General features: G+C 42.3%; 1 protein-coding gene and 1 long non-coding RNA gene across 10 annotated transcripts in view; one reads left to right on the forward strand and one right to left on the reverse strand.

The window, feature by feature from the left end:
* LOC126918926 (uncharacterized) overlaps nt 1-20404 on the forward strand; it is a 136800-nt gene that overhangs the window by 39597 nt on the left and 76799 nt on the right. The gene's annotated exons all lie outside the window — the stretch shown is intronic.
* Nucleotides 8560-20404, reverse strand: part of LOC126918872 (insulin-like peptide receptor) — a 116846-nt gene continuing 105001 nt past the window's right edge. For 5 of the 6 annotated variants that reach the window (XM_050727328.1, XM_050727330.1, XM_050727329.1 and 2 more), the window contains 6 exons: nt 19993-20267; nt 19396-19758; nt 18728-19263; nt 18061-18556; nt 17708-17952; nt 8560-17440 (listed from right to left, as the gene is read on the reverse strand). In XM_050727328.1, coding sequence (XP_050583285.1) covers nt 16783-17440; nt 17708-17952; nt 18061-18556; nt 18728-19263; nt 19396-19758; nt 19993-20267 — 2573 coding nt within the window. In that variant the 3' untranslated portion in view covers nt 8560-16782. The remainder of the gene's footprint in view (nt 17441-17707; nt 17953-18060; nt 18557-18727; nt 19264-19395; nt 19759-19992; nt 20268-20404) is intronic. The other variant, XR_007711449.1, reaches the window with a different exon arrangement.

Here is a 20404-nt window from a genome sequence, read left to right on the forward strand (position 1 = left end):
TGGTGTTGAACGCAACAAGCGTTTACCACCGTACCATAACGATGCTGCGTTTAACAGCGTCAAGTGTAACTATCCTAGTTGATGTATGTAATGAGATTCTTATGGTTAGTCTTGATTTCTGCGTCCTAATAATTACGGAGTGCACATGGTAACTAGTTAACTACGTTTGACGAGTATACTCGTCGTCGCTTGTATTCATTTACGCACTCTACGACCCAATCCCATGAGAAATTTCTAAAACTAAATTCCGCAATTAACCGGTTAATTATATTTATCAATTCGTCAGAAAATGCATTCGCTATAACCATAGTCTACAGAAAGAGGAACTCGCACGATGCACGAAAACATTGTATCGGAGGATGAATGAGAAACTCGTGGTGGCTCGTATCCCAGAAGCACCTGGACTATCGCGAGGAAAACGCGGTACTCGAGTTACATCGATTCGATTCTCACCGATATAGCACTCGACAGGTAATCCTGTCAGACGTGTCCGACATACCGCTGGCCCGTTTTGCAAAACCGCAGACCCATCGTGCGGCTGCGAACAACGTCCAATCCGTCGACCATTGACGTTTCCTTGCTCCCACCGCATCGATACGCACACAGCTCGATTCCACTCGACTACATCGTTGTTGATTATTTACCATCAAAGGCACTTTCGCCGGTAAAACCGTGCCGGTTGGTGGCCACGCGGGCGAAAACGCCGGTCGGAATGTCGGAAGTGGAATTATGCAAAAGCCGCAACAATGCAACGAGTCGCGGAGGTTCGAAAGCGGCGACGGCCGTGAGAATGTTGCGCGAGTCGTTTATCGGGATCGGTGATTCAGAGCCAGAGGCGAGAAGCGTTCGTTTTCCGCTCGAGTTTCGACGTGCTGTGGCGCGTCGTGCTTTCTGCCGCCGTTAGAAACTTTATGGTGCACGATATACGATGCCACTCGATTGAAAGGGAAAAGAGGTTCGAATAAACGCGCACCCCGCAATCTAAAGACAGGTTCGATTACTCGGTTCGTTTCATAGATCAATGTGGCTTAGTGGACGATTTGCGATGGTTACGGAGAATGCTTGCACGTTATTCTATTTATTATAGCGTTTATATGCCAATTAATTGTAAGGTCTAAATAACTACGCATAGGAAAAATTTCAACTTACGAAAATGAAACGCGCAATCTGACAGAAAATATTTCCTTGCGAAAATAAGAGTATCTATTGTACAAATACTTTTGTTACAGCCACTGTAAGTATATCCACGTTTTAGTATTTTACGTACACGTTTCTTCTATAATCAACCGCATAACACTGTGTCGTAAATGAAATCGATCCTCGTAGTTCTGGTATCCAATAGCCAGACGTTTAACGACTTCGCTACTCGATTCGTTTCGCTTCCTCCGCGTTTCTATCCATTACACTTGCCTTCCGCTCGAGGATGAGTTCTTCCTGGCATGCCGCGCGCCGATAATTTCCCGCTAAAAGTACTTTCGCTCGTATAACCGCGTTGCACAGTGAATATGCATCAAGACTGTAAGAAACAGGCCGGAAGTCGTTTATCGCCACTGAACTTAATGAATGGTATCTGTATCACGGCGCAGCGAAGGTTTTTCATCGTTTCATATGGCGTGCACTCTCTGCGGACGTCTTACTGCCTCTCATAGGGCTATAACGACCCCATGTGTAACGCTGTCCGCGCTCGTGACGCGTTTATCCGCAGATCGAGCAGACACGATCACGACAATTATGAAAGAAACGGCGGCAAAAAGCGCGACGATACAGCTTACGACGCTTTCACCAGCGCGAGACTCGGTCACTATCGTGTTTTCTAATAGAGGATGTTGTTGCATCGAGGTTGTTCGTCCCGGATATTTTCCGGAACGCAATTTACAGACGATAAAATCTGAGCGGTTTATGCGAATCTACGTGGTTTTTATATTTTGCACGATTCGGATGGTTCATGCACAGCGCATACGAAGCTTGAGAATCGAATTATTTGTAGCAGTTCGATGGTTGATTTTACTTTACTAGCTTTTTAAATGTCAGCGAAATGATGAACGAAATGTCATGAAATAACGAGCGTCGAGACTGAATTATATAATAAGTATAGCCATTGCAAGAGAACGAGCGAAATACTGTCGAACTTTGGTAATTCAAGTACCCTGCCAAACATCGGGATGAACCCATGTCTTACACGTGTCATAATTATAACGTCCAACCCCTGGATTAACATCGCTAGATCGTTGAAGAAAGTTTCGTGACATTTGATTCGCCCGCAAAGTATTTAATCGATTTATTGGCCGTCTAAAAATTATCGAATGCCTCGAATTAAAAATTCCTGCGAGAGATCTGCGACATTATGATGTTTTCCATGCGCGTCCCCACGAAACACGCATGGGTATCATACGAATATCAAGCGCGTAATAGTGTGTAGTCTTCCACCGATATCTTCCTCCAATCTAGCCATGTAATTAAGAATTTTTTGTTTCCTATCCTATCCTAATCTATATTAGTTTGTAATGAACTTTATTTGTACAAATTCATATATATTTTTATGAATTTATTCTTCACAAATTTATAACAATTTCATACTTGGTTTATTCTTTCCCGTAAGCAAACAAACAAATAATTCGAATTTCAAGGGAGGAGTTAAAATTTTCTAGTTAAGGTTCTCCTAACGAAGTAGGAAGGAATTAACAAAATCTTAGTCGTACAGAGATTTTCGAGCTATCAAAGTTCATCCATGCTGGAAACGAGAAAAAGGCGTTTGTTTATTCGTTACTGAACAAACATAGACTGACCGTAACTGTTTCGCTGCAACTAAATCTCCCATGCAATTCGTTGAAGTATAGATCGACTCTATTTTGTTCACTGGTCGCTTTGGATATTCGTTTTGGATCAGATACGAGTGAAAACGATCCTTGTATCGTCAACACGGATGAATCATCCACGATGCACCTTCAATCTGTTTATATAATCTAAATTCGCAGCTAGTTTGCCGATCGAAGCATCGAAAATCGTCCGGATATCCTGTAGCGATCCATCGGTGTTGGATCGATCGTTGAGACTCGGAGAGGGGCAGCGAGAATTCCTGGCAAACGACGATTCGTCGAACGGGAGTTATACGGCTGCGGGCCCCTGGTACGTTTTAACGGTATATTTCCATCGCGCGAAGATCTGGGTTGCTGGTACGAGCGGCGGCATCGGCGCAAAGTGCGCGTCTGATTTCGCTTCCGCGAGGTCGATAATTAAGGAGCTGAAATCGTAAACGACGTGAATGGAGAAAAAATAGAAAACGATTTTTTCTAACGGGAAAGAACGTAGACATTAAGCGGAGTATGGTGAAGATGGTTATGAGCGTTGAAATAATTTACTTTAGCTTTTTTCATTGAACATTTTTGTTTGTACAGTGATTTTACATTGCAAATTTTATTTACTTTACGAGCGTACATTCTCCCTTGACATCAGGATATTATGTGGGTATAATAAATTATGAAGCGATATTTCATCCTTTATTCAACATCTCTGTCTTCTTTTCGGTGACTGACCCCGACCACGCGTTTCCCATTGGCACGCAACGCGAAAAGAACCGTCCAGCCTTCGGTGACACGCGACTGCACGGGAAAATAACCGTGTTTCGTGGCGTTGAACAACGTTAACGATGAAATCACAGCGTTATTCCTGTCGCGTAATCGTCATCGTTGCCAGTCGCGTGTGCAGTTAACTTTTACGTAATAATCGAGGAAAGCGTGCCTCGTCGCAACTGCTCCGTTTACACCAGGCTAGATCGTCCTTGTCCAAGTAATTCGAGGATCCATCGACAAGTTACGCCAAAGCTATGCTCTGCCATGCTACGTTTCAAGATATTTCCCTCGCTACGTACAAATGCCTGTCCGTGCTTCAGGGGGGAGAGGAGGTAAATTTACACGTTAAAATCGTCGGCTGTAACTCGGATTCATAGAGGTCACGCAAAAGTGAACGAGGTTGAGAAAGAAAAGAGTGAACCGAGTTACAGTTTCGGACCGACTTCAATTCGAACGCGTAACGAGGACGATCGACAGCTCGCCTAGCAATTACCGATTCCGCAGACCGTTCCGTGAACATCGGATCGCGTGGAAGCAGCAAGCCGATCGAGCAACGGTGCATAGGCGTCGCGTGCCAAGAATTTCGCACGGTGTTACAGTTCCTGCGCTATCGAACTTCCATTTAAAGCGTTTTTCGGACCGCTCTGATTTACTTACGAGAACAACATTCTTCCGTTCAATGAATTTTTACTACTTCAATAAGATCGTAACATATATAAAATAACCGGTTTTTAACGGATCATGTATCACCGAGCGAGTCTTAAACGGATAAAGAAAAATTGCAGTCAGATATGGGGGAGAAAATTCGCAATTTTTAAATGATATGAAATATCCTATACAAAGATAAGAATATTTATCGATAAAGGAAACCGTAAAAATACTATCAAGAGCAACGGTGTGCGTATGAATCACTCAAAATTTATATCGATCGTCTTCGTGGATTGAGAATTATAAGAAATGTACAACGTTACAAATATTATTCTTTTACGTCTCCTTGAAATCTATCATTGCTCTTTACCTCCAATATGCGAGCTGATAGAAAGAAGTCATTTGTTTCCGGAGGATCGAAAATTGATTACTATACTATTGTATTGTAATTGCATTGTAATTGTATCTGTATAGCTTTTCGTAAATCGAGGAATTTATTAAAAAATGTTTCTAGTTTCGATTTAACTTCCAATAAACTCACTCGTACATTCCATTCCTCTTTTACTTTTTTCTCTTCAAGTAGGCGCGCATTCCAGATGAGCGTAGAGGATGATGCGGGAAAACGAAAAGGCTGCAATGGCTGCATGGACTTTCGTGAAAGCGAATCTTTTTTTCGCCGATCGTTTCTCTCTCTCTCGTTCTACCTGTCTCCGCCTCTCTCTCCGAGGAGAGAAAGAGCGGAGACTGCCGCCTCCGGCGACGGCGCAAAAGGTATGCGGCAGGTGGCTTTCCGATTGGAGTTGGTAGGAGTCTCGATAAGCGCGCGCGCATCCGTGCAACTTCGAACGAGGACAACGATCTCTGCTAGTCTGTTTTGGAACTGTATCTCTATATGGTGTTCAGCAATGTCCTTCTCGATGTTCTTAGTACTAAACTGTGGACATTTTCGCCAACCGAGAGGAGACCTTGAATAAGGGTCCAAAGGCCATTTAGTCGATTCAGCAGATTTTGGAACGAGCGCGATCTTTAAGTTGCACCGCAAGTTTCAAACACCTAACGTTCTTCTTACGTTCAACGTAATGTCCTGTGGATGTAATATCTGCGATTCTTTGCCATTAATTCAACTTTCACTTTGAACAAAATGCTGCGCTACTATCATTGATCGATCCTTGCTCGAAGTTTCCATACAATTCATATTCGTATGAACGTGATTTGACAAATGGAACCTAGATAGAAGATCTTTTTGAAACCTAAGAAGAACCAACTCACAAGAAGAGGCATTAGTACTGAAAAGATGTGACTTATAGTTTGCAAAATTAAAGAACTATTGGCTATATTGACTCAACCGTGCCAGAGAACTCCGTACGTACATTTTACAATTACTTGCCACGGTATCTCAACTTTCCTCCTATCGCGGTTATCGGTCTATCAAGCGAATCCTTCTTTGCCTGACTCGGTCGGAAGAAGCATCCTCTTTTCTTCCACGATGCGACGTTCTCTTAATCTCTACGCGATCTTGGATCTTGACACGCCAGGAAACAGCTTACCGGTTTCCGACATAGGTGTCAAAACGGTAGGAAGAAAAAGAAATGTTTCCGTGGAAACGGCTCGTTTTCGTGGGTTAACGACCCTGAAATTTTGCGATCCTCGACGAGGCACGGTCGAGAGAGGTAGAAGAGGGTGGCGAAAAGAGAGACGGTACGGTCAGAGGTATAGAGAGACGCGAAGAGCATGAGGCTTCTTCCTCTTTTTCCTGCCCACGTACGGGAACAGAGATAAAATTGGAGACGGTTCGAGGAACAGGTAGTAACGGTATCTGCTGGTTCAGGCCACCTTTTCAGGTATCTAACTTTGAATATCGCACTTTGAAGTTTTCAATGACGCACTCGGCTTAATGGTCTTATCCACGAGGATTGATCCATTGATTTCCATGGAACGATGAAGAACGTTGGTGACTCCTTCGCCAAGTCTCCGAACCATTTACGACGCATTATAACGAGACCGTATCTAATTAAATCAGTGTTTCGTCACGCCATTATTAAATGCGTCACGTTGCGACAGTTTCTCATTCTGCCCGCCATTGACGAAATCGTCTCACGCGTGTAGCGTAAACTGGGTTAACATTGGCAGATACAAGCTCGAACATTTAGAACGAAACTTTTACGGTTTTATGGTTTGAACGAAGATAGTCGGCGGTATTTACCTTTATCCCCGAAATTTTCTTCAAAGCTATCGTAAACTGGAATTTCTTCGAAAGAAATATCGAAGAAATAAAAGTGAATGTTCTTTTTGGAAATTGTACTTGATTTGCTGTTTGCTTGAAAAATGGAGCAATCTTGCTGTAACCCGTTACGCTGGTTAAGTCCGAACAACAGTCGCGAGACACGAACCATCTTCTTGAAGACGCTTAAATTTCCGTTAATACTCATGGCAGAACGATCCAGAGAAGCTCGCACCGAACGGTCAGTTATCTCCGAATATGCTCGCCGATCAGTGCTCACCTTGTATCGATGCACTTTCCGGTGTTCCGAAGTCTAGCAAGTGGTCAGAACTCTACACACCTTCCTTAAGCTCGTCTTTTCGACCTATTGTTAACGCATTCCACGCAGGTCGCGTAAAAATCTTTCCTACGTAGTGCAATTATACAAAAGTGTAGGAACATCTAATTTTCTTGCACGTATTTTCCGAATGTTTCTTCTTTTAACGAACATCTTTATCTTCTCGTACATCGTCTTATGTATAATCAGTCGTAAAAGACTTTATAACAAAAGAGCTTCTTCTTTGTTTAAACGAAGCATATATAACTTCTGGTACGAAGGATAATACCGAGTATTAATAAAACTGCACTTTGCAGTGAAACGTTTGAGCGTTTTATTTCCATAAAGATGGTCTTCTTATACAGTGTGCGTACTGTCTCAACACTAGAAATTTGTCCTTTCATATATAACTCCAACTTCGTAGTATTCGTCCATATAAACGCTCAAATGATTAAAGAAAACGTTGAAATTTCCTAAAAATACAAATGTTCGTATTCGAACAATAAGATAAATGAAAAGAAAAATATTTGTACGTGACCAGTTCGATGTGCCAGCCTGTTAATTTAATGCCAAAGCCTTCGATTCCAGCGTTGTCTTAGCTGTTTCACAGAAACGTAGTAGCCTTCTTATTGCAGTTGAATCGATAGGTAAAAATCGATCAAAGGGTGATCGTGATTGGAATTCGTGTCTCGATCGGCGGGGCTCCGCTGGTAAAACCGTCATCGTGGAATAAAAGGATCGCAAAGGTCGCGACGATTCCGAGTCGTGACGCGAAAAGGCACGTTCTTGAAACGTGGAATCGAGGTCAGTCTCTCGGTGAACGGGCTGCAGTTGCACGTACATACATATACCGAGTGTCATGACGAACACAACAGACACGCGGGAGATGCAAAACGAGGAACGAAATCGGGATATACCTGTTTGCCGTTCCGCGGGCCGGCGATTCCCAAGAATCTCGTCGTCGAAGATGTCGCCATATTTGGCCGCGACTGCTTTCTAAGTTGTTCCTTGAAAACTCATTCATCTCGCAGGCGATCGAAAACCATTGCTGGAACCAATAGAAGGGCTTCGAAATTTCAACATACTCCGCTTAAAATCAGTGTGATTTTCAAATACACGAGAATTTTCAAACATAGATGAACAACGCGATAAGTCGTATTTCTCATCCTTCGTAAGAGAACAACTTTCAGATCAATGTCGCACGTATTAGCAATCAATTCTGTATAGAAATTGTCTATTCGATCAATTATGGGAAGAAACACGTGTCTTTGTCATCCTCTTGTATATCTTACGATAACGTCAGCTATGCAGATTAATATAAATTTCATCACCATTCTTACAATTTTCTAATGTTTCTTAAATTTTCGAAGGTTCCAGATATTAGAGCGTTGTCACAGGGAGTGTTAATAGATCGTATGAATTCTCAACCATATGTTTCAATATACACGCATTTGTTACCTATATGTACACTTTTGTATAAGAATCTTAGGACATTTGGTATTTTTGACAGAACGATATAGATTACGAATTGTGTTTGTTGTTACTTGAATTCAATCTATAAGGTATTAGAATATTAATATACTTTCTTTATCTGTTCCTTAATTTCGAAGCTAAATGTAATAACCATCCTAAGACTTTTGAACAGTCACGTGAGTGTATCTATTGAGTTGGCAACTCAGTGATTGCGGATTTTGCCATTAGCTGATAATGACCCCTAAACTTAGTTTCCAACCCAATATAGTTTTATCTAAGCGATATACTACGTCGAGACTTGAAAGAGAAAGAAATAGACAAGCCGAGGCAGGTTTGTATCTTTCACAAAAAAGTGTTTTATTAAAAAACTCGTATTTGGTAAATAAAATTCTGTCTCCATTTTGCGTATAGCGTAACGTATAATCGTAATAGTAAATTACAGTTAACGGGGTAGTCGGACACACGAGGCGGCGGGATTGCGAATGGAATAAAAGCTTCCGTCGTCCGTCTCGATTTCTCTTTTTTTTTTCCAACGTCGAGCATTACAATTACAATTATTACGGTGATTAGTAACATTCCTCCATCTTTTTTCCTTCTATTCGATATCGAAGAATAACGGCTCGTTACGAACAATCGTATGTTTCTTCCTGGCTTGACAACGTGGCACGTCAAAAGGGATTGATTTATCGATCGATAACGTTCGATCGGTGTATACCTATGGATCGGTCGAACGATGTGCTACAGGGTGATTTTCGCAACGGGGACGGGTTACAGCACTTTCTTTTCGTCGCAGCGAGAACGATAGTGAAAGCACGTCGTGCATTATGTTCGACAAAAACGTCTCGTGAAAAATCCCGAATATAAATGATTCTCCGCTTTCAAATCTGCACGTCGTCGTGCGAATAGAAGAGAGTTGTTGCTATTTTAATACCTGATCGTTCGCCACATATAGCCACGAGATCTGACACATTTGCAATCGCTTCGAATCCATATATGCAACGAAAAATTCGATTCGTTTCGCGCGTAACTCGAAGCTTGGAATTCTTATGTCTTGATTAAGTTTTAGGTGTCTTGAAAGCTTTAAAAATCTTGGAAGGTTCGAACGTTTTGAAAGTCTTAAGAATTTCGATAGGTTTCGAGAGCTTGGTAAATATTATATTTATTATCTTGCAAACATTTTGTCCAAGCCGTATATTCACACGATGAATTAAGAGTGTCTCCTTATATTATCGATATTTCAAAGTTCCTAACAAAAACGTAGTTTGTCAATAAATATTAACGATACACACTGATAAATTTACAATAATAAGTTAGTTGAGAACTGAAATTGAAATATCGACAATATACATTGATAATCTAAAGACACTCTCAATGAAAGTTTAAAATCTTCCAATTGTAGACGTATTTATTTCCACTATTCGTTTTCGTAGTTTTCAACGAATATCCACGAATGTTAATATTTCGAGTTGCAAGACTTCCAAGACATCCGAAACTCGCAATATTCGCAAAACGTATCCAAATCGTAAAGACTCTTGAGAACGTTCAAAGGTTCCAAGCTTCGAATAACGTTCAGAAACGATCCGAATTTGCTACAGTGCGGTGAAAAACCGCGAATCGCTTCGAATATAAAATTCGGCCGCCTATCATCAGCTACGTGTTTCGAATCGGTTTGCGAAACGAGAAAAGATGTTCGCGTACATATGTACATTTTCAAGTGCAGCATATTATCGAGAAAGGAGAAAAATCAAGGTGTCTGGAAACAGTGGCGCAAAATCGACGAGGTTGCGAAACCAGGCGTGTCCCGCGATCGTAATTCAGCCGCTCATTGTACGTCACCGTCCCGAAAAGGAATTTTCTTCGCGAGTAGGCCATACGGCACCAAGGACTGGTTGGAAATGACATCGCACGGTATTTTGCCGATATAATCACACGGCGACCGATGCGCGTACCGATGATCACGATATTGTCGCTCTTCGGACGCCAGCTCTCGTTGGAATCTCATTTCTTTTCTCGGAATTGAAACTTTTCAAAAAATCTCTAGGACGTTCTATTTATCTATAACGATCTAACAATCGGATTTTTCTTCTATTGTCGTTAGCGGTAGTTGAGCACCTATCAATGATTACCATCTCTATCGCGCGGTTATTATTTATAATCGACCAGATAACGTAAAATATTGACGATAATAGGAACAACGAGGAACACATCGTGCAATTTGCCGGGTCTTCGTAAATAAAAATTTCCTCCGATTTCGTTTCTGTTTTTCATCTATTCGTAGATCGTGCCCGATGACTGGTGGTACAACCGAACAAGGAACGGTTCGTCATGAAAAGATAAGCCGAACATATAGAACAAAGCTTTCGCGTATGAACCTTCGTTTGTAAGGAAAACGATTTGAAGTGTTTGCACGGTACGTTTGTCCTTATCTGGTTAAATTGACTTGAGAGTATGCAGCAAGCAGAAGCAATCGCTGTTCCTGTTCTTGAGAAACTAAAGATATAAATCGTACGTTACAACAACTATAATTTAGTTGGAAAAGCACAGCTGCGTATAAAACGTTATGGACGATATTCCGAACAATTTCTACGCGAATAAAATTAATTGTCTAAAGCTAATACACGGTTCTATTCTTATTTATGAAATCGTTCGAATCAAACGCAATAAAAGAAACTATACATAATACAGTTCGATAGAAAGTACGATACGTAACGATAAGAAGCAGACAATGATATTGCCGATATTTATAGATACAAACACGAGCAGAAACAGAAGCCAAGTTGAAACTTCGACTCGATACACCGGAGGCAAGTGGATTTTCAAAATTGTTTTTCTCGAAAACGAAGCCTCGTACGCGAAAACTTTATTCTTCAATTTCGACTTACTCTTTCACGGCGAATCGTTGCTTGTTCGGTCGTAGCGCCACTCTTACTGAACACTCTGTACAACGAACGAGCGTAACCGTTTGAACGTGTCGATAACCGATATCGGACGTGTGTGTAGAAGGTAAAGGCCGATGATGAAAGCATCTTTGTATCCGCGCATCGCAAGCTCTTTATTGACAAATAAATACGACAATAATGTATATACAAAAAAAATAAATAATAGGAAAAAACGTTCACCAGTTTTGTTCGACGAACAAATTGAACGAACGAACGACGACGCGGTCATCGAACGATCATCGATCTCGTGGTGCGTCGATCGGGAACGAGAATCGTTGGACGAGGTCACATTCGTTCCTACAACGCCCTACAGGGCAAAACGAAACATGCTTGCGTTCGTATTGATCATTTTCTTCTTTTGCATTTTTTTTCCTTTTACGGGCTTAAACGTAACAATACTAATAATACGGTAATTCTAACAGTCGGATTAACAATACGTGATATTTTAAAATATCTTTTGACTTCTTTTCTTTTCTTCTTTTTTTTTTTCTTTTTTTGTCCTTATGCAAAATACGGTCAGCGTAGAAAAACTTCGTTTACAAGATCCCTATATAAAAATTAGTGGTTTCTCCGAGGAAGTCGGTGTCAGTGTTTCTTTCTTCTTCATTCTTTTTTTCCTCTAGAAGGGCGTTAAACGTATATGGTGGTATCGCAGATACGCGAGTAAAAGTTTTCAAGAACAGACAGGAAAAGAGAAAAACAAGAGGGAACGAAAAATGATTTCGAAAAATAATAGGAGCACGGGAATAAAAATAGTAAAATGAAACGCGTGTATGTACGAGAGGAATATGAGAGAAAGAAACAGAGGGAGAGAAAGAGACTATTATTATTTTTTCAAGGAATATGCGTGGAATTTCCTTTCTCGTTCGATTTCCTCTTCCTTCTTTTGTGCACTGTCGTCGTCAATGCGATTCTCGGCACGGAGGACTTGTGACAATATTTCCCTGATTGATTTCACGCTAACTACAGATCAGACCAGAGCTTGAGCAATCTAACATTGAGCAGTCGTGAGAGAAAACGTTGTCTTTTGGCCAGAACTAACTAAGAGGCAGTTTCGTACGCGAACAAACGCGAGATTATGTTAAAAAGAGAAAGAGAAAGAGAGGGAGGGAGAAAAAAAAGGTGTCGAAAAAGAATACTAAACGAGTTACAGTCGAAGATAAATCCGAAGGAAGGTGTTGTCGGAATCGAAATTTTTGTTTGTCAAATGTGTTATCTTTACCTAAAAATCTAAACGTAAATACAAGAAAATCTTAGGTTACTCGTGTTATGTATGTACATGACTAATCGTACGTAAATTGCAGTGTTAAGAGTAAAAAGAAAGGATATGGAATAGGAACAAGAGGGCAGTCCTCGGTGTGTTACTTAAATTACGCTGCTATGTTTTCCGCGAAAGTAGACGTATTATCGCGAATCGGTCCCAAAAAGACAACGAAGAAAAAAAAAAATAGACGAAATGCAAACGTTAACGAAAACGTTTAACCATAGTGTTAAACATAGAAAAAAAGACGGAGAGGAAAAAACGGGTAAAAAATCGCTGGAAACGGAAACAGAGCGCGCCAAATCGAACGCGGATCCTTTAGAAAATGGCGAGCGATTAGACGCGTTCGTCTGAGGAGAGAACATTTCCTACGAATGAACGCGAGTGTTGGAAAACAAGAGGCGCCGAGAAGGAATCGAGGAATGAATTTACTTATCGTTCAGCCGAATCTGTTGAACGTGTACGATAGGTCCAACTGTCAACGTTTAACCATCGACGAATTTTCAAACGGTTTTTGATAGCTTTCGCGTGGAAACAGTTCCTTTCAAACGTCTCCTTCGAACGGTCGCTCATCCTCTTTCGTCGAAACAGTTCGCCGTTCGCGTTCTCGCGGTGACAACGAAATTACGTGCATCAGTTCGGCTAGGTGATCGATACAGAGTACATACGTATCATATCGATACAGGCCAGACGAGCTTATCACCCGTTGAAATTTCTGTCTCGCTGCGATCGCTAGCATCGATTTCACGCGTTTGCGTCGCGAAGTAAGCCACACACGCATTCGTCGTTTCACAGTCAATCATTTTCTTCACAGACACACGATTATTCTAGTTTTCTTCTTTCAACGGATACACGCGGCCGCAGTCGTTCTCATAATCTTACGCGTTATCTCTGTAATACCAGATTCTTCGTCCTTAATATATATATATATATATATATAATATATTTTATATATTACACGGTCTCAAAACTATATAGGCCTAAGAAACTTCATTCTTTTAGAGCCACGAGCCACTTTGTATGATATAGAGAGAACTCGTCACTTCGTAGGAAACATTTCTGGTTAATCTTACAATGCCGTATGCATACGACGACGCGCGGCTGCACGCGCGCCACGTATGCGTACGGTCTAAGCGTTAACTGTTTATTCGAGTTACACTAAATACTTTAGAATACGAGCGAGGCTTCACATTGTTTTATAATACAACGATCAACCGCGCGGCTGATCCTCTCGACGAATCAAACCGCGCGATCCGTTCTTTCCTAGAACTGGCATCCTGCGAGTCTCTGCTCGCTCGACGCTCCACGGAACAGCTTCGAGAACATGAAGTCGCCATAAACGTTAGGCGAAACAGCAAGAGCTGCGAAGGGCCAAAATGCTTTCTCAGCGATCCTCGAACACGATCGAGCGATCAGAACGATTGCAGCGATCGCGATTTTTATCTCGTCCTTTCTCGTCGCGTTTCATTGGCCAATCGCGCATACACATTTCGACATGTTGGCACTTGGACGCGACGAGACGATGCGGCTAATCCGAGGAAAGACGCGAAAATCGAGGAAGAATCGACGATCGCGCCAGGTGCCACGGTTTGGCATCGTTAACAGATCACGAGTACGAAGATAAATCGCACTCGTGAAAACATACAGTCGACTCGATCTCGATTTCGATCTTCATTTCGATGTCGATCGCGCTCTCGTCCGCAGGCGGACGCGTCGAGCAGGAACACGCGCGGTCTTGCTCTCGAATCGCAGCTCTGTCGCGTGTTTTTGTACGATTCTCGTTGCTTCGACCTATGACGCACGAATAATGCGCAAAGCGTTGCGGATAGAGTAGGTACTTTGACATTAGGTCACTGGTGCTCGAATCTCGTTCTAGCGGTTAGCTTCTGGCCATCGAGTGCGTAGCGGTGTTTCGGTCGCGAAGGCAAAGAGAGCGTTCCGTGAGGATGGCCGAGTGAAAACGGCGCGCGCCGTAAACGTCGACGAATCGAATTCCAGTTTCCTTTTTCTCGAAACGCGTTCTACGGGCCAACACCGGACGACTAACGGACAAACGCGTGTTTCAAGTTTTTTTCCTTTACACTGGTTAATTGTCTCAGGCGCGTAACCAGTCGAGATTACCGAACTCACGTTCCCACGGAATTCGATTTTCCGCTTCCTTCGATCGCGCCTCGTCGATATCGCGGATGATCTCTCGAACAGACTTTCGTTCTGCTTCCGCTTTCGTCTGCTTGCGAAACACTCGGTTCGATTCCAGCAGCGCGCGAAGGACGCGAGAAAGGAACAAAGTACGAGCGATAGTAAGTAGTCTCGAGGAGATAAAGGAGACGATATCCGTCTCGTGGTGAATGCTCCATGAAACAGAAAAAAAAAGAGAGGGCAACGTTTACGGAGATGAAAAAATATGTATATATACGTATGTAGGGTATATGGAACTTCTACCATGTCGTAAACTTACTCAGCGAATACGGATGTAATAAATGTGATTAGCTAATCAGTCTTATGTTAGAGGCTCGTTAACATCTAAATTCAAACTGCGATATCGCGTCGCTGGCGGTGGACTCTTTTTTCTGGTTTGCTCGATGTTCTAGCTATCGACGTACTTTGACGATTTCACACGCGTCAGAATCGATCGCTTCGATCGACCTAGACTCTATCACCTCGAGCTAAACAGTCTACGTTCTCTCGCCTAACTCAAAAGCACGGTGGAACGCGCTTCTGAACTGATGTTCGATTTCTTTCCCTTAACCTTCGGCAGTGCGAGAAACTCTTTGTTCGTTAACCGCCCATTTTCCTTTTCTTTCTTCTTTTTTTTTTTTTTCTTTTTCGACACGCTCGTGTTAGCACCAAACGAGAGAACAACGGGTAGCGAACAGCGCTCGAACGCAAGGCCGCGAGCGATGCTTCTATTGCACGATTTCGAGGATTTCTGTTTCAGAATCCCGATTTCCCTCGAACGAATGAATCGAGCCACGGTAACTGGTTTCTCGCAGCCACCACGGGGAAATCGCAAGGAATAAATATATATGGAGACACGTTGAATTTCCCTGGATACCACGTCCCCTGTAAGATTACCATCCGATATACGAAATAAAAACGAGAGGAATACGAACGAAGCTGTATCAACCGGTTTCGTATATCTGTCCATGACAATAACAATGACACTTTATCGTTGATAGATCTCTTTAAAAATATGGGATAACTCGAGAAGATTCATACCTATTCGATTCGTTTCCACATATATTTCTTCTCTAACGATCGTCGAACGACCTAATCTACGGTAATAATGGCATTCGTAAAAGCCTACAGTCGTGCAAAGTGGCAATTAAAACAGTGATTCGCGTCTATTTCTTGTAAAATATAAAACCGCCGTAACCGATCGGCTGGCTCGCCTAATTGCCACTTTGATTTGTAAACGCGGTCAACGAAAGGAAGCCGATGTTCCCTTCACCTTACGATTAGTTCGAACGAAGAAAAGCGCATTAACGGAATATATATATATATACAAGCGCGTGTGTGCATATATAAATATATATATATGTATATACATATTTATGTATGTATATTTTATATATATATATATATATATGTGTGTGTGTATATATACATATTTATATATGCACAGAACATGAATCGCAAATCGCAAATCTTCGATGCGATTGCGTGTTTTATCATACCTCGGCCGTTATTCATCAGGCCTGTAAAGGGACGCTAGTTTCGTTCTCGTCGCTTTTCTCCGGACTATTCGGAAAACAGTGTCGAATTCGTCTCACACTTTCGAGCCGCTTCTTTCTTTCGGCGTGAAAAGGCAGTGTCTGCTGTAACAAGCGGATGCGCGCAAATGAAAAAACACGGGTTTATATATATAATGTAATATATCTTACGAACGTAATAATAAGATGCTTAGAGAGACGAAATCAAGAGACGTTCACGTTTTCTACGAAAATAATTTGTCAACGTCGTGGATAAAGAAGGACATATTTAAACGCATCTAAAGACTTAAAATACGACTTACAACTTGGAACTTGCCGTTTTAAAACACCACTCGGTCGAAGGCGCGATGTGAGCATGCATATGTACGTAGAAAACGCGTCGCAGAGTTATTGGAACGTTTGTTGGAAAGTCTGACTCGCCAGTTGTCTTACAGACACTGCCCCTTTCGAAGGTTCGTTCGATTCCAGAATACTCTTCAATGTCTCGTGTCAGACCTTCCCGAATAAATTTCACCACTATGTTCAGAGACTGACACCAGCAGTCCACGTACGCGATCTTAAATCGCTTTCAGTAGATCCAGTCGCACCCTTGACGTCGTGTTGCTTGGGCAACGACGAACTTAGGGTGCGAAAATGTTAACACTACGTGGTCGTACTACTTATGTAGCCATTGTTTAAGGTCTCCGGTTTGTTCACGTACTCAACTGGTGATTTCATTTCCTTTTTCTCCATACCGTTGTCGATATTGATGGTGTCCATCGATGGGAAGTCGACCCGCAGCGGCACCGCTTCCCTCTTCTCTGCGGCCGACAAAATTTCTGGACTACCATTCTCGTAATCTGGATTGACCAGCTTTGAAGAATTCGGGCTGCTCAGGAAACTTCTTTTGCTGGGATTTTTCGGACTCCCTGATCTGTTGCTGATCGATAGCTGACTCAGGTTGCTTCGCGAGGTGCTCTTCGCGTTTATAAACGGAGAACTCTTAACAGATTTTAAACTGTCCTCGACGAATGGTAGGTTTAGTACGTCTTTGCCCGAGGCAATCGAATCTGCAGAGACACCGTCGAAATCGTCGAAGCCGGCCTTCAACGGCACGTTCGATGAGTTCATGTCGTGGCAGTTCGAGTTTGTTTTCGAGTTCTCGCCGTATGAATCCATTCTGAAACGGGGACTGAAACTGTTCTTAATACTGTTTGGCTCGAAGCTCGCGAAATCGCCGAAATCCTGCCTCAATGGAGAATCTTCCTCCCCTTCCACTTCCTCTTCTTGTAGATCTTGCAATGTAGCCAGTTCCAAGTGCCTGTACATGAATTAGAAACATTGTGTCAGAAGGACTAGCAAAGAACGCGACATTACAGTAGCGCTTGGATAAATTCCAATAAATCGGGCATCGGTATTGTAATCTTTCGTAAGTTATTAATTATATAAACAATAAATATATCTGTTTTGTTTTTTACCTAGTAAATTATAAAAAGAAATTTTTTCTCCAAAAATATTCGACCCTGAAAAAGTTATTGGAATTTCAGCGAGCATTACTATATACTAATAAGAAAAGTTCTATGCTCACTGATCTATCTGTGGTGAGTTGGACTTGTTTTGATTCCTTGCTTCCACTCCCTCTACGCTGTGATAGAAACTGACATTCTGGAAACGGTCCGAGTCGATGTGCTTTAGCAACATACTCGCGATGTCCATAAACGTGGGTCTTCTGGTCGCCTTATGTCTCCAGGTGTGCTTCATCAGTTCATATAACAACTCTGGACAGTTCTCTGGCCGTTCCATAACTCCTCCTTCGATCACGTACCGCAGAACCTAATGTACGTTAAGAGAGGTTGTGACGATATAAAGAGACTGTGGATTTTTATACAAATTTCATATCGTTGTGAACATAATTTTAATTACAAATTAAAACACACGTACCTGCTCGTTCGATAGACCTTGGTATGGCTGCGATGCAAAAGTCACCATTTCCCATAACACAACTCCATAGCTCCACACATCCGAATAACTGCTAAAAACACCGTCTTTCAAACTTTCTGGTGCCATCCATCTGACTGGCAATAAGCCTTTGCTTCCTTTTCGATAATAGTCCCTCTCGTAGATGTCCCTCGTCATTCCAAAGTCTCCCACCTTTACCGTTAAATCTTCCGCAACCATACAATTCCGAGCAGCCAGATCTCTGTGCACGAATTTCTTCGTAGAGAGGTAGGCCATTCCATCGGCGATTTCAATTGCCATCTGAAGTATCCTGTCTAATTTTGGTGGCGCGTTAATCATGTTCTCGCATGTGCCTGGCCTGTGACTCCTCAAGTACCTCTTCAAGTCGCCGTTCACCATCAACTCCATAATGACCAAGGTTGGTTGCCCACGAGTTACCACGCCAAGAAGCTTGACCACGTGATGAGCGTCGAAACCCCTGCAAAGAAAAGATTCGCATAGTCATATAATTAAACAGCGGATGTTTCTCGACTTTTAATTACATGGAAATCAAAGACGCCAGAGTATATTTTTACTTTCCTGTAGAAAGATAAGCACGAACACGGGTTATTTTTGCCCTGCAACTTGTTCCGATTATTCATCAACTTACTTCATCACGGATGCCTCGTTGAGAAACTCGATTCTCTCCCGATCAGTGGCATCCTTGTTCACCGTTTTCACAGCGCACCGTACTTCCGGTTTACCCTTCACGATGTCCTTAGCTATTCCTTCGTAAACCATGCCGAATGTGCCAGTTCCCAACGATTTCAGCATCTCGATCTTTTCTCTTGGTACCTCCCACTCGTCCAACACATACGGAGTGCTCACGTACTCCGGATTCACGGTTGCGATCAACGTCACATTAGGAACGTTCCTCAAGAACTTTCGTTTACAGAAGTAGAAGGAGACGAAGCCAAAGGCCGCGATGAACACGCAAAGTAACAGCCAGAATATCACCCAGAAAGTACTTAGGGTGTTTCTCTCCTCGATGTAGAAGTATTTTACGTGCGTATAGGCGCCATAGCCGGCAAGACTCGTCGCTCGAACTTTCACGGAGTAGTTTCCGGCGGGAAGCTCTTTAAGGACGTACGAGTTGCCTGCCTTCGTGAAGTCCCGCCTCGTGATGCACACCACGGTCGGTTTGTACTGAAACAGGACAATCCTTTGTTCACAGAATTGTTGTAAAATTGAAACCCGAAAATTGTTGAAACCCGATACTGTGAACAAAGTTTGAAAGGATGAACCAATAGAAGTTAAATAGACGTGAATTCCACTCACGTTTTGTATGTCAACCCTCTTGTACTCGATCTGATAGGTGATGATCAGACCGTTGGGCTGAGGTGGCTCATCCCACTGCAGGGTAACCATGGTGAGACTGTTATTTTCACCGGATATGCTCATCTTGAAGGTGTTGGGAGGAATGTTATCGGCACTTTCCAAGGGTAATGTGCGATACGTTCTCATACTTTTGGTGGAGCATTTCTTGTAAGTGTCGTTCATTTCCTGCGCTCTGCAAGCCTGCACCTCGATGTTATAAGCGGCAAAGTGGCGTAGGTTTTTCATTACGAAGGAGAGATTCATGCTGGGCACCAATTGCTCGAACACTATGTACGTTCCGTTCTCGATCTTTTCCATTACAGGCTATAAATATAAAAGTGGAAAGGTTAGGAAGATGAATTTTAAAAGGACATGGAAGTGACTTAACTCCTTCGAACTGACCGATATTAGCGACGTATCATTTAAGAATAATACATGCAATTTTGCAACAAGGACGTACAAAACTCGATACCACGTTGGCTAAGCGGATGGAAACGCTATAAATACTGTGGCGAGTGCCGCTACAATACTTTTCGATAAAATTGAGCGATGCTTTACCTGATCTCGATCCAACGATTTCGTTTTCCTGGATAGAATGAACGACATCTCCGAAACGTCGCGCTTCTTCTTCGGTTTCCGTTTTATATAGACCTGGTTGTGTAAAGCGTCTTCGAATTCGATCGCGCTGGACGCTTCTTTCTCTCGAAGAGACTGATCGGTTTCTCGATCAGGACACTCGCAGGTGCCAGTTTCAGGTATCATCTGCTCTTTCTCTTCCTCTATCCGTTTCCTCTCCTCCTCTGCGAGCGCTTTCTTATCGGTCAGCATCAGAGCTAAGCATGCAACACATTTTAATTATCGTTAGATCTACCTGATTTCTTTTTTACTTGATTAGTATTAGTATTAGTATTAGTATTAATGTTAAATATTATTGATCAAATATTAATTCTTTTCTTATCGAATCGCTTAT

Source organism: Bombus affinis, chromosome 7 (assembly GCF_024516045.1).
Source record: "Bombus affinis isolate iyBomAffi1 chromosome 7, iyBomAffi1.2, whole genome shotgun sequence".
Classification (NCBI taxonomy): domain Eukaryota; kingdom Metazoa; phylum Arthropoda; class Insecta; order Hymenoptera; family Apidae; genus Bombus; species Bombus affinis.